Source organism: Desarmillaria tabescens, assembly GCF_030435595.1.
Source record: "Desarmillaria tabescens strain CCBAS 213 chromosome Unknown EV420scaffold_10, whole genome shotgun sequence".
In the NCBI taxonomy this organism is placed as follows: Eukaryota; Fungi; Basidiomycota; class Agaricomycetes; order Agaricales; family Physalacriaceae; genus Desarmillaria; species Desarmillaria tabescens.
In genome coordinates, this window is record NW_026848309.1 from 910,926 (window position 1) to 924,069 (window position 13,144).

General features: G+C 48.8%; 6 protein-coding genes across 6 annotated transcripts; 2 read left to right on the forward strand and 4 right to left on the reverse strand.

Annotated features, from left to right (window-relative positions):
* Positions 1-16: 16 nt before the first annotated feature.
* Positions 17-420, forward strand: EV420DRAFT_1640211 (uncharacterized protein; the record flags this gene model as incomplete). The annotated part of the gene is made up of 2 exons (XM_060477074.1): positions 17-281; positions 329-420. The coding sequence occupies 2 exons, from the start codon at positions 17-19 to the stop codon at positions 418-420; spliced, it is 357 nt and encodes a 118-aa protein (XP_060333647.1).
* A 90-nt stretch (positions 421-510) lies between these two features.
* Positions 511-2,288, reverse strand: EV420DRAFT_135527 (metalloprotease). The gene is made up of 6 exons (XM_060468971.1): positions 1,941-2,288; positions 1,720-1,884; positions 1,462-1,662; positions 1,136-1,392; positions 1,033-1,083; positions 511-975 (listed from the first exon to the last, which is right to left on the reverse strand). The coding sequence occupies exons 1-6, from the start codon at positions 2,012-2,014 to the stop codon at positions 869-871; spliced, it is 855 nt and encodes a 284-aa protein (XP_060333648.1). The 5' UTR covers positions 2,015-2,288; the 3' UTR covers positions 511-868.
* Positions 2,289-4,242: 1,954 nt separating this feature from the next.
* Positions 4,243-5,657, forward strand: EV420DRAFT_1640213 (uncharacterized protein; the record flags this gene model as incomplete). The annotated part of the gene is made up of 7 exons (XM_060477075.1): positions 4,243-4,422; positions 4,477-4,497; positions 4,711-4,748; positions 4,806-4,844; positions 4,899-5,084; positions 5,163-5,226; positions 5,286-5,657. 7 exons carry the CDS (start codon positions 4,243-4,245, stop codon positions 5,655-5,657), a joined length of 900 nt encoding a protein of 299 aa, XP_060333649.1.
* A 1,187-nt stretch (positions 5,658-6,844) lies between these two features.
* EV420DRAFT_1233710 (LexA/Signal peptidase) lies at positions 6,845-7,576 on the reverse strand (the record flags this gene model as incomplete). Its single annotated transcript, XM_060466561.1, has 5 exons — positions 6,845-7,003; positions 7,054-7,097; positions 7,149-7,276; positions 7,325-7,434; positions 7,484-7,576. Coding segments are annotated over 5 exons (534 nt in total), but the record flags the coding sequence as incomplete, so codon positions are not given.
* Positions 7,577-7,627: 51 nt separating this feature from the next.
* EV420DRAFT_1527868 (cytokine-induced anti-apoptosis inhibitor 1, Fe-S biogenesis-domain-containing protein) lies at positions 7,628-9,150 on the reverse strand. The gene is given in 4 exon segments (XM_060472476.1): positions 7,628-7,845; positions 7,898-8,581; positions 8,629-8,932; positions 8,948-9,150. 4 exon segments carry the CDS (start codon positions 8,975-8,977, stop codon positions 7,784-7,786), a joined length of 1,080 nt encoding a protein of 359 aa, XP_060333651.1. The 5' UTR covers positions 8,978-9,150; the 3' UTR covers positions 7,628-7,783.
* A 2,025-nt stretch (positions 9,151-11,175) lies between these two features.
* EV420DRAFT_135932 (uncharacterized protein) lies at positions 11,176-13,075 on the reverse strand. The gene is made up of 5 exons (XM_060468973.1): positions 12,627-13,075; positions 12,503-12,572; positions 12,414-12,449; positions 11,925-12,232; positions 11,176-11,874 (listed from the first exon to the last, which is right to left on the reverse strand). Exons 1-5 carry the CDS (start codon positions 12,815-12,817, stop codon positions 11,574-11,576), a joined length of 906 nt encoding a protein of 301 aa, XP_060333652.1. The 5' UTR covers positions 12,818-13,075; the 3' UTR covers positions 11,176-11,573.
* Between the last annotated feature and the right edge of the window lie 69 nt (positions 13,076-13,144).

Consider the following 13,144-nt stretch of genomic DNA (forward strand, 5'->3'; position numbering starts at 1 on the left):
TTTCCACCCACCAGTCATGCTATGGACGCTAGCGCGACATGACCTCTCGAGCATAATCAAGCGGTCGATACCTGCTTCGAAGACGCCTCCTTCGCTGTCGAAGAACCCCGGTAACCTGTATGAGGTCCTTTCACGGACACCGTTAGGCGGTGTGGGCCGGCACGTATACCAGACTCGGTGGACAGTCAAGAAGATACCGGACTGCTACTGGAAAGTCACCAGAACACAATTCAAGTGCGAGGGAAAGCACGGCAAAGCATGGGGTTTGCTCTTCTGGAAAGGTGCGTCGCTCCATTATCCTTGCCTCCATGCTCAACCTTTGGTACAGGAAAACAGGTCAGCGAACAGCCGGAACGGATAAGGGGTAGTTTGAAGTATTCGTGGAACGAAGGCCGCTCAGAGGGTGTGTGGGACTACTAAAATCCAAACGCCAAGTCCACAAAAATGGTCAAACCCAATACTGGTTAGCGAGCCCGGCATGTATTCCTGCAAAAGTCACTGATCTTCTTTTCATTCAAGTTCGAACCGCCTCATAACATTATATTACACGCATTTTTTGATCATTGTTGTGGTCAATAGATTGAGGCTGTGGGCTTCAAAATACTCTTCTATCGAAGAGGAGCGAGCTGGAGCGAACTGTATCGCAGTCATCCAGGTTTTACTCATTAGCTCATGTATCCCACGATTTTATCCCTTTAGTCTGCCCAGACACCGACAAAATACTCTCGTTGACTTCAGGTCTAAACGTGATCCAACCATTGCCAATGACAAGTGTGACAGAAATAACCTGATGCTTTGGATGCGCCTAAGATAGGTCTATATATATGTACACCGTGATTATGTCCAATAAAAATATCCATTCTCTCATTCAAACCGTGATACCACGATAGGTGAGGATCTGTGAGGCCATACGCTGTGCTTGTCCAGGTGTGAACTGGTTCATGCAAGCGTCGTACGTGTAATCCATGAAGTTGTCTGAAAATCAAAACCAGATCAATAATGCGTTCCACAGGCGAATGCCATGAGACTCACGAATAGGATCAACACCTCCACCAGCACAGGTATCGCGACCAGTTGGGCACCCTGAAAGATGAATTAATTCATGATCATCGAATACGGTCAAAAACTTCCGTACCAAAGGCAGCTGAAGCCTCAGGAGGGGTGTCATCGACCGAATCACCAGCACCAGTGCAGCCACCCTGGAACGTGTGGTACAGGCCAACCCAATGACCAGCCTCGTGCGTCAAAGTCCTGCCCTGGTTGTAGTTGGTGGTACTTCCACCTGGAACGGAAGAGAAGAGAATGACAACCCCGTCATCCTGAGGTGCACCGTCATAGCTGTACGGGAACGTGGAGTACCCGAGAAGACCAGCACCGGCACCAGAGGTGAAACTACACATTGCACAAAGGCACTGCAGTTAGAACGTGTTACATGCCAGCAGACTTATTTTTGGGACATACCCGACAGTGTAAATGTTCAGGTCATTTTCACCTCCGACTCTCAAGGCTGCCTTCATCGCAGCTTGCTGGGAACTGTCGGGGCCGACATTGGAAAACCAGTCAGAGTTGATCGTGTAGTCAGTACCAGCGAGGAGCCATGAAATGCTTGTATTGGCGTAGTCCGTGTTCATGACACCGATTGAATCCACGATTTGAGATTCACTATAAAAGCATCGGTCGTTAGTAAATGTGCCCAAACGTATAGCAGGCCTGACATACGGAATGTATCCACCACTGGTAGTATTATCTTTGGCGATAACGTGCCAGTACACTTTAATGCTGGTCGTCTGAGCGAAAAACTCGGCTGGCGCTGTGGCTTTGTTCTCGAGGAAGTGTGCCTCAGCAGCGGCTTGCTGGTCATCGGAGATATACGTTCCACAAGCTCTGTAAAATATGCTCAAGACGCTATGCAAGACGCGTGAAGCCAGCGTGATATTTACCTGGTAATCCCACTGAGAGGTGATGCCACCGCACTAGACGCACTGAGGACAGCAACAGCAAGAAGACCGTACATCGTTCCAAGGGAGGAACCAAAGATCGAGGATGCGATTTAGAAGACCCTGGGGAGTGAAGTTTTCATTCCGTAGAACCGTCCCTTTTAAACGCTGCTCGATTCCAGATGACCGCCGCGAGATTGAATCAGCATATCAAAATACCCAGCATATGGGAACCGAAAACGTAACACAAAGACAACTTTTGATATGAAGAACAGCAGAGCGACGTCGAAGGCGCTTTAGCCACATGTTCTTGAAAGAAGGATCAGAGAAGAATCACAGATCCCGTGAACTCGACAAGGGAGAGGCTTATCTCCATTCTTGCACACGCAGATCAGATGGCTAGCACAGGCATCGTCTCCACAGCCATGCCCTTCTTCAACAGGAACGAATTTAATTGTATCATAGTGAAGGTGATGTCGGGCAACACTTAGCACCTCCACATATCAACAACCGTGATGGCTCAAAAAATGTAACACGCAGACTAGAGAAACCCCCCGAGATCAGCTGGAGAACGAACGTTAGGTTGTTGAGGAAGAAGCCGCATGGGAAAATTGGAAAAGAATAGCCTATGGCGTAAGGACTCGAGTCTCGGGGTGACTTTGCCGTGGAGGTATGCAACCAATGTGCCCAAGGGGGAAAGCCGAACATTTGGGGAGCATGCAAATCATTGCTGATAGAGTCGAGAGCGTCACCGGGCGACTTCGTGTCAAAACGATGCGCCACTGGACATCTACGTCAGTGTAACCGAGTGGTTCGCTAGGTTCTGTTCCTGACACGCTCTCATTCGCCTGCGGCTCCCGCAAGGTATTAATCGATAGCATGGTCCAAGGTAGATAGGCATGAAAATAAGCTTGTGGCCCATGCCTTGAATCGTTATCAGCAAGGCCAGACCTATATTGTCGGCAGGGGCAAAGAACTACTAAAGAAGCACCGCATGGAAGGGATATATTATTGACAGAAAACCGGCAGGTGTGAAATTGTAGATCAGGACATTTCTGTCTCGATATATATGAGAATGAAGGAAGGACCAAGATTGGACAGACGAACCTTCACTTTCATGACTGACACCGGCAAAGATACTGCTCCGTATGGGTACGCGTTTCTTGTAAATAATTAATAACAGCTGGTCTTCACCGAAACTGACTTTTAGTGAACACACGGCGTCCTATGGTGGCTATCTAGACACACGCGACACACGCAGATAGCAGATAGATCAGCCGATGATGATACTTGAGCTATGCCGGTCGTTTACATGCATCATCAGGCGGTCAACAATCTAGAGGGAGAAGGGTAGAACTTCAGTAGTCGCCCATCAACATAGACTGGGGAAAAATGGGAAATGATCAGAGAGAAGATTATACAAATGCACATTCAGAAGCGCTCTACAGAGCCTCCAGTCACAGGAAATAATTAAACAGAAACATTCTAGTTCATCACAAGTAGGCGGTGTGATTAGAGAGAAGAATCGGCTCACCATTTTACGTCGGGCACTCAAAAGGCCTGATTGCGTCCGCTTCGCACGTCGGACAGCTGGGAAAGTTCCACAGCGTGAACAGCGGCCCAACACCCCGATACACGGACTTGATGTCTTCGTGACTTCAAAAGTTGTTCCTTAGGCAATGCGTGATGACGAGACGCAACATACACCTCTTGATACCCCCTATGAGACGCGAAACAGGTCCAGCTTTCGTATGTGGCTAGAAGAAGAGCATATCGAAGAAGTCAGTGGCACTGTGTTGCATTGCAAACACGACTTCGGCGGTAGTAAAACGGAGATATTCTGCGACTGAGTGTGTTGGTGCCGTTAAGCGAGACAAATCCAGTATACAGAGATCCAAAGTGCCCTTTGGGTACTTGCGGGGGGGGTTGACTAGTCACCAAGCCACAGGTATTGCTGCATTGCACGACGAGGTCGAAGGTAGAGTTGCACAATTTGAAATTTCAGTGCGCTTCGAGTCATGTGATGAGCTGTCGGAATTCGGGCCCGGGCCCGTACTACGACGTCTGCTGTCGACCGTCGTTGGTCGCCTCGACGAGGGTGATACAGAGCTGATATAAAGAGACATTACGGCTTTAGGCGCATTTTCCCCCTACTGGAATACTGATTACGTATAATGCTCGTCCAAGACATTCCACCTACCAGCTCATCCATTGCCTTGCGCAATGCGTCGTCTCTCTCTAGTATCTACGTCTGCGTCGACCGTAGGGGGGATCCCCTACAAAACCGTGGCATGCCGCCAGAACCATGATAGAATATGTACCGGATCTCGAGCTAGAGCGCCAGTTGAAGAAGGTCGTTGACGGATTTTGGATCGATGCGAGGGAATTCCTCGAGCAGTCTGGGTATAAGATCCATCCAAAGTATGATCCAACATGGACGCCCACATCGGAACTCGAGGAGAAAGAAGCTGATGTCCTTCTCCCGGTACGTTACCTTCTCCTTACAGTCATCTTTGAAGTTACTCAAAGCGTTTGAAAGCGTTTTACCCTTGCTTCAGCTGTACGCTTGAAAAACAATGAGCCTGTAATCCTGAAGCAAGTTGAGATAAACACAGTCGGAATTCGAGTTGGCTGTATACTTTTCCAGTCCACCTCTTTCGACAGATCCTCGAAACCACTGCGTTCCTATTTACGATGTTCCTACAATTCGGCAAATACGGCATTATTGTGATGCCGCAACTGAGACTGTTCAACGATGCTCCTTTTGATACAGTGGGAGAAGTACTGGAATGCTTTCGTCAGATATTCGAGGTTAGTGATATAATTGCCGTTATGCAGATCGGTTCTAATATGTACCTATCTCAACAGGGCAGTCCAATTCATGCATCAGCATCATGTCGCCCATCGGTATGCTCTCCTTTCCGTACACCCAAAACGAAAAGCTCTGACTGTCCAACCCAGCGACTGCACTCTTCGTAACATTATGATGGATCCCTACGAAGATGTACCCGGGAGGTTTCCATCCCGGAAGACCAGTGGATGGCGGCAGACTACAGCGAATTCGTGTCTCCCAGGCTCACCCGAGCTCAATGCTGGCCTAGATACTACCTTGTCGATTTCGGCCTGTCTAGGCGTTATGACCCCTCCGTAGGGATCCCAGATGAGCCCGTAGTATGTGGCGAAGACAAAACGGCACCCTGAACACCACGATGAAACCCGGGACAGTTGTAACCCTTTCCCCACAGACATCTACTACCTCGGAAATATTCTCAGAGAGTATTTCATCGACGTACGTGTTCTCAACTATGAGTATAGTCACTTTGGTGTGCTGAATATGTTGCCACTCAGGCTACCAAGTACGGTCATGGCCGAAGACTAGGCCTAGAATTTTTACGTCCTCTAATGCAAGAAATGGTGCAGGATGACCCCACTCGACGCCCTACTATCGATGAAGTGGTTAAGCGATTTCATGACTTGACCCATTCTCTTAGCTACCTACACCTCCGATCTTTGGTGCAGCTGTCGGACGCCGCTTCGATATGCTATCCCGTGAATCATTTTGGCCGATGGATGAAATACACGCTGACGCTAAAACCGCCACTTCCCAAGGACACACCGCCTCCTCTAGCCGTGTTGTCGCCTGATCTACATGATTTCTATACCCAAAATCGAGACAATGGTTTCAATATCAGCTTTTCTTCTAGTTTTAGTTTTTCATGATCCCTACTTGACGCTTGCGTTAGAGTGTATGACTAGCCTATTGCCTATACCTATCCTTCACACACTGGACTATTGGACTTTTACACTGCACATTCATACGTGTCTACACATACCCAGGATTGATATGTTGTTCATCTAGTTGTCGAGAATTACCTCATAGTGGACAGTTTGTATCATCTGCTGAAATATACCTATACGGAGCTCCTTGTCAAGGATGTTGACGGCGGCCGCTTAACTTCGCGAGCTACTTTTTGGAGGAATGCTTCTGGGAACGGAAAGTGTAGATCTATTGCACAATAAAATCAACGACCACGTTAAGGTGCGCAAGGGACAATCAGGACGGATGAAAACCATGGAGATATTGTACAAGAAAACATTGATTTCTTGAGTTTGGGGTGAGAGAAATCGGCATCGAGATATTCATATGCACTCGGGCACTAGGATAGCTGACAACAAAAAGATACCGGGGGTGCATGTTTCAGGTGTTTGGGATAGGATACCTAGACAGCGGAGAAAAGTAGCTGCCGTGTCAAACCAGGCACAAGGCATAGGACGGTAGGAGGCCAGGGGAAAGAATGAGTGAGGAGAGCCGACAAAATGACTTAGAAAGTAGCAAAAATGAACGGGCGCAGAGCGGTGCAAAAATAGCGCTGCCTGGAGTGCTGCGCCGTTACCGGTTGTATAGTTAAGAGTGCACAAATCCATAGACAGTACGTTTCCGAGCCACTGGGCCCAAACAGTAAGCCGGTAAACGATGATATTAAGTAGGCCGACATAATATCTTGACTCCGTAAGAGACCATACTGCTGCATTACCCATGAATAAGGGCCTGGCAACCCGATAGAGCGGAGCAAAATCATCCGGGGGACGACTATTTGTATGACCGTTCCCATCAACCAGTTCCTGGACACGTACGTGCACGAGAGATAGAAGGGGTGCGCAGCGCGGTGAATGTTGAATATGACATGAAAAGGTGATGTGCCGTAGCGAGTCATTCTGACAACCACGCACCCGACCTTAAAGTGGCAATGAGGAGAAATATCCCCGATTTTCCAAGATATCGGACACAAAATGGGAGGTAGTCATCCATGGTGAAATGCAATCGAGAGAGTGATGACACCTAATTTTAGTCTACCGAACGCGCCTGGACGCCACTACCAGCGCGCCGGAATTACTCTCGACTCGCGCCATTTTTCTCTCTCAACAGCAGCCACTGCAGCTTTGTATTCCGGACTGCCTCTAGTCAGGCGACTGATATATCGCGCCGAAGGAGTCTTTAGCGATCCGATACGACTGAAGGGCCAGACGAGGAAGAGCAACTTGGCTTCGATCAACGCAGCTGGTACCTGGGTATATTCGTGAGATGTCACCGACAGAGAGCGAGCAATTGGCGTACCGGGCCAAGGGTATTACTATCGTCGCTATGGTATGGATCATCGCCTAGAACAGATGAACAGTTGCCACAAGTGAGTTAATGTTCAGAACACACACCTTCCACCCAGACGTGTCCCTCTGGAATACGCACTTGAGGAACAGGATACGGCGGTAGCGTGTCTACGATATCACCTTCCTTGGCGACGACTCGTTTGACCAAGACGCGTTTAGGGTCAATCGGAGAGCTAGATCGCGTTCAAAACATCCATAGAGGGAATGGGGACTGAACGCACAACAGCGTAACTATATCTCCTCGTTTAAATTTGGCTGCAGCCTGTACAGAAACCCTGTCGAGTAATGCAAAGTCGTGCCAGAGCTGATTCTCGTCTGGATTGATTGTAGGCTGAAACGGATGATTAATGCTCGCTGAATGGGCGTGAACTCAGACTTACCTGCATGCTTCTCCCTGTAAGCTTAGTTATTGGGAAGAAACGCGCCATTAATAATGGAATAGGCGCAAATTTGAGCAGACGGAGCTGGCTGCGAAGTAAGGACCAGAAAAAGGACATGAACGCATCAAGGTAAGAGCAATTACATTTCGTAAGCAACCAAATTTACACAAAAGTACAGTCTACAGTATCATATATCCTCTCCCAGCAAGACTTGAACTGGTCCCTCTCCTTACGTGAGCCAGACCCCTCCAACGAGGTTCTCCTTGTTAGAGGGCTTGGGTACCAATTATCTCCCAGTACTCAAATGTCGTCCATTCCAAAGTCAATCTGAACCTTTTCGCCTGGCTTAAATGCAGGAAGTCCTGATGAAAATGTTAGTAGAGCGCAAGGAAAATGAAAAGAAAATAGGCGCACCAAGGTAAGGGCAGCTTGCACACCTAAATGCATCACCGAGGTAGCAGTTCCCACAGCTACTCGTCGCCTTTGGTGTGCTGTTAATCAGTTTCTCCCTTTCCTCCCTCGACACGGCCCGTGCCCCGCCGTCTTCCGAGCCGTCAACGACAACGACCTGACTGTTCTTCAGCTCCTCTGCCTCAAGCTCAGCCAGTCCACATGTACAATTCTTACACGCCTTCTTCCTCCGCGGTGCTGTCGACGCTGTAACAGGCTCACATGGCCGAGCCTTGTCTGAATCCGTCAGGAGCGCCTCCGCATCAATCGGCGGGGTCCCCGGCGTGCTCAGCGTCCACAGTGCCTTCTTCGCACCAGTATTCGTCTTTTTGCGTAGGGGAAGTAAAACTGGCGGATTCGCTGAGTCTGATTTTTTGAGGGAAATAGTGGCAGTAGGCGCATGCACGGGCTTTTGGGCAATGAGGGTGGATGCAGAGGCTGCCGAGAGGATCGTGAAACCGTTTAGGGTCACCTCCGAGGGCACCTTGGATTCGGGAGAGATATTGTGCAAGTGCAGCGTACCCAGTGGTACCAGTGATGAGAGAAGCTGAGATAGCAAGGAAGAGATATTGGGCAGGAGAGCATCGTAGTCGGTAGATGAGAGAGCGACGTGAATCGATGAGTAAGTCGAGGCCACCAGTGAGGTAGCTGCTAGGCTATCAGTGCTCTGTAGGACCTTGGCACAGAAAACGAACCTCCGTCGACGATTCTATCGAGCATCTGTCGGTCAACCTTCCTCGACGCCTCCAAGTCTGTTACCATCGACTGGTACTGTCCATCAAGAGCCGTCGACGGGGATCCGATGGCAAGAGCTGGCCCTTTTACTGGTGTTGCTGCTGGAGGCACATATGCAGAATACACAGCAGTAGGAGACATGCTGGACGGCGGAAAGGAAGGGAGAAAATGAAGAAATGTAGTGGAAAGCAAGCCCAAGTCCGAAAATGAAGATCGGCCGAGACACTGTGGAGTCATCAAATTCCGAATTATTTTTTCCTTTTTTGCATATTCCTTTTTCCATTGCTGACAATCCCATTCGCAGCTCATCCTGACTCATCACTGGGCAAACTCGAGGCCTAGACATAATCATTATTGGAGGTGGGCAATCCCGCATTCGGAACCGTGCTGCTTAGTCAGCGATTTGATCGATAGAAGTGACCCATGCGCCCGTCTGTCTTTCCCCCTTCCCTCGACGGTCCTACAGCGTTCGTACAGTGTAGAACATATCTCTTAGGATCAAATACACTTATTTGCTTTAGAAAGACCTTCTGTGTGCGACAATTGGGAAACATGGTCGTACATGAAGATGCAGAGAAGTAAGTCGCGTTGTGTCACACTATGTCACACTTAATTACTATTAGCGCGTCTCCACGAATTTCTTCATCCACAGTGCACGAATTGTTGAGATAAGCGGTAATTCTCCAGCCGCTCACCCGGATATAGCAGGGAACCCTCGCAAACAGGCGAGGGTTGTCTTCATTCGACTACCTATTTATCTACTCACCGTGTACACTAATAGAAGCAACAGGATGTAATAAACGAGTTCTTGCCTGACTGACCCTGACAACCGATGATCCCGACGTCAACTGCACTGTGATGCGCGACACTTGAAACTCCAACACACCCCCGCAAGTTCGCGCATCAATCCCAAGAAAAGAAAAGAAAAAATGAGAGGAGAAAACATACAGTGTACACCCCCGGAAGGTGAACACCGTGGTGGGAAAAATATAGCCTAGAAAGCGACATCGGAGTCACTCTCATAAGCCAACCCGGCGAAGTCCGCCGTCGCAGTCTTCCCCTTTTTCGACTTCCGCCACTTTGCCCTCTCCTCACAATCCACCTTCAAGTGCCCAGGCTTATCGCAAAAAAAGCAAATGGGGTCAACTCGACTGTTGCCCTTCACCTTTCCGCTACGAAAGGCGACAGCTGCAACATCACCATCCTCTTCCTTATCTACCTCGGTGCGTTCAGGAGCAAGCGACGCTTGACGCGTCTCCTCGTTGAGCAAGCGAACGATCACATTTGAGAGTGTGAGCTGGTCGGGTGGCGTCGCGTCGAAGTTGATAATGACATTTTCGTAGGAAGGGGGGAGTCCCATGGTGAGTGCGAGGATTAGATCTTGGTCGCTGACGTCGATACCGGCTAGTTCCATCGCCTTCGCCATTCGCCTGATCTTTCCAACCCAAGCCTCCATGCCCTGGCCCTCAAGCATCTTCGCCGTCAAGAACTTCCTTCGCAAGGACAAGCTCGTTGCAAAGCCCTGTGCACGATGCACAGTCTGCAAGTTCCCCCAAATCTCCCGTGGGTCCTTCGAGTCCATGTGCGCCAGCTGCCCGACATCCACCCTCAAAATCATCTCGGCCCTAGCCTCCGCCATCTTCTGCTTATCCCGCGCCTTCAACTTCGTCGTGATCTCCACCAAGATCTCTGACTCCGACTTCCCATCTCCATCAACCTCAATCTCGACGATATCAGTCCAGAGCCTTCGACGTGTGAGCTCGGCCTCCATCATCACGCGCCATTCCGCAAAGTTTCCGACCGATAACTTGGGAAAACGTGCACCAAACAACTCGTCCGACATTTTGCTCTATAGGCGATCTCGACGCGGCAAACAACGAATGTGGAGAGTAAAAAACGAACAACTGGACCGTCTCGTGGACCAGAAAAGCGAACAACCGGACCGTCTCGTGGACCAGCAAAGCGAACGACCAGACCGTCTCGTGGTCTAGCAAGTGACAAAGGTGATCTCGACACCAGTGTCGGGGTGGCGATGTAGCGATAGTCTCGAGAGTCAGCACAGAGAACGAGAGCGACAAGGACTGTGGGTTATGCTGCCTGTTTGTGTTGAGATAAGCGGTAATTCTCCAGCCGCTCACCCGGATATAGCAGGGAACCCTCGCAAACAGGCGAGGGTTGTCTTCATTCGACTACCTATTTATCTACTCACCGTGTACACTAATAGAAGCAACAGGATGTAATAAACGAGTTCTTGCCTGACTGACCCTGACAACCGATGATCCCGACGTCAACTGCACTGTGATGCGCGACACTTGAAACTCCAACACGAATGCCTGTACATATCAGACAAAATATGATTGCTTCATATATAAGAGTCATATAATTGAGCTGAAGAATTTTATTTCGCCCTGTAGCAGCCATTACAGGGAAAAAAACACGGTTATCCTGATGTATTCGGAGCATAGCGAAATTTTCCTACAAAGAAATTTCTCAGAAGACAGGTAGGGGTTAATATTTTCTAATCTACTACAACTTCTTTGTAACAGAACTGTCAATTTTGACATGAACAAAATGATTCCCTATAAAAAATAGCTCAGATATACTGCTTTTATATATTCGAGACCATTTTTTGAGCAACAAAGACAAAGAGTTTAAGCATCATCAAATATAGCATATATTTTCCCACCAAAAGTAAAAGTTTTAATGTACGGATGGTCTTGAAATCGACTGGGTCAACGTCGAAAATATTGTCCGGGCTTTAAGACCCGTGGGAAAATCCTAACCGATCAGTCAGATTGCCCACCTCCATCATAATCGGAGTATTATGCTTGTAAGTATAACGAATACAATGGCCGGTATTATACATCTCGATAACGGGGAAATAAAACTAAAGTCCGAAGGACATTTATTGCCCATCAGTAGGAGGTTGCTGAGGAACCATGTGTGGGGGGAGCTCAGTCAGCATCGGTGGAGGCATAAGAGCCGTCCTTACTCGGAACAGCATCATCCTGTACCATTCTTGGTCAGCACCAGCCTTCTCCTGCTCCGTTGTAACGGCCTGCAGATGGCCAATCTCCTTGATCCAAGCATGGTACCAATTAACGTTGCCGTGTTCATCAAGTTCCATGTTTTCGTCGGTTAATATTGGCATGGGTCCTGGAATTTGAACGGGCGGCGGAATACCAAGCATAAAGTTGGGGTCAAATCTGTCAATAAATGTGAGATCATGCATCAAGATAATGATAGCATTACGCACGGAGGGGGAGGAGGATAAGCCTGAGGAAAAGGTGTTTGTGTTTGCTGAGTGGCCTCTCCCTCGGGCGAAACATATTGGGCATTAGGATCCTCATAGGTCTCGGTAGTATGATTCTCCATATCCTGAACTTCCTCCGAGCTGCGCCCTTTGCCTCCCTTCTTGTTGTATTTCTTCCTCACTCGATGCACACCAGTACGTGGATCGACGTTCTCGTTGACCGTCCAGTAAGAGCCCTTGCCTCGGTCAGTAAGCGGACGGGGCACTTTCTCAAAGCACGGATTCAGCGAGAGGTTGTGTCGGACTGAGTTCTACGTAAAAAAGAACGTCAGCATGAAAGAATTTGTGATGATGGATGTAAACATGGCCAGTCAAACATCAACATTGCGTCTCGCGGTCAGGCGCGGGTCGCGGTATTTGACACCAATCGTCGATCATTCAATTATCGACTACTGGACACTTCGAACAAGAGGAAATGTTGAACATACTCACTTTCCAGCCATTTGGCGCGGAGCGGAAGTAGGGAAACTAAGAACATGGTTAGAATTGTAGCACAAGACTCAGGTAGATGGTAAACGCACCCTGGACTCAATAGCGTAGTAAATATCTTCCAAGAGCAATCGTTGGTTGGGCGACCCTTTGATGGCATACCTATATAATTCAATTAATATCTGCGAAAGCTTCCAGCGACGCAACACGACGTACCGAATCAGCGTTGAATACGGATAGAACGGTTTCGTCCCCGGTGGCCCATCTCTCAACGAATCAAGGTTAATCGGTAAGCCGCCAGTAACCTGGGCATCGTTCTCTGGTTCCGGAGGGGGCTGATAATAAACCGACATATCACTCTGCGTCTGTTCCCCCATGTCCCCCATGATCGTCATCGTTTGCGCCATTAGACCGTTTCGAAAATAACCAAGAACAGAGTGGTAAAACCTTGAATTTGAAGGGCGTTTAATGGGAGCTGGGGCGTTGATGATGAAGGGCGAATCAACGAGGCCAAGTGGGGCTTATGTCAGACTCGCCGTGGGAAAGGCTGGACCACAGCGCACGGACCGTGCTGGACATAACGGGCTATGAAGCGAGGTGTAGAAAAATTGGAAAAGAATTGAACAAAGTGGAGGGAGGGGAAGAGGGAACAAGAGGAAGGGACGTAGTGTGTCTACAGCCACTGGTTTCAACATTTGCCGATAATTATTTATCAAAGACAGGAAAACCCGACC

Coding starts and splice junctions, on each gene's coding strand:
- EV420DRAFT_135527 (XM_060468971.1), bottom strand. CDS start 2,014: ATGTACGGTCTTCTTGCTGTTGCTGTCCTCAGTGCGTCTAGTGCGGTG. Junction 1,084..1,135: donor TGAGGCTTCAGCTGCCTTTG/GTACGGAAGTTT, acceptor TTCATCTTTCAG/GGTGCCCAACTGGTCGCGAT. Junction 976..1,032: donor TGGAGGTGTTGATCCTATTC/GTGAGTCTCATG, acceptor TTTGATTTTCAG/ACAACTTCATGGATTACACG.
- EV420DRAFT_1527868 (XM_060472476.1), bottom strand. CDS start 8,977: ATGAGCTGCGAATGGGATTGTCAGCAATGG. Junction 8,582..8,628: donor CGATAGAATCGTCGACGGAG/GTTCGTTTTCTG, acceptor ATAGCCTAGCAG/CTACCTCACTGGTGGCCTCG. Junction 7,846..7,897: donor TGCAAGCTGCCCTTACCTTG/GTGCGCCTATTT, acceptor CATTTTCATCAG/GACTTCCTGCATTTAAGCCA.
- EV420DRAFT_135932 (XM_060468973.1), bottom strand. CDS start 12,817: ATGGCGCAAACGATGACGATCATGGGGGACATGGGGGAACAGACGCAG. Junction 12,573..12,626: donor CCGTATTCAACGCTGATTCG/GTACGTCGTGTT, acceptor TGAATTATATAG/GTATGCCATCAAAGGGTCGC. Junction 12,450..12,502: donor ACTACGCTATTGAGTCCAGG/GTGCGTTTACCA, acceptor CCATGTTCTTAG/TTTCCCTACTTCCGCTCCGC.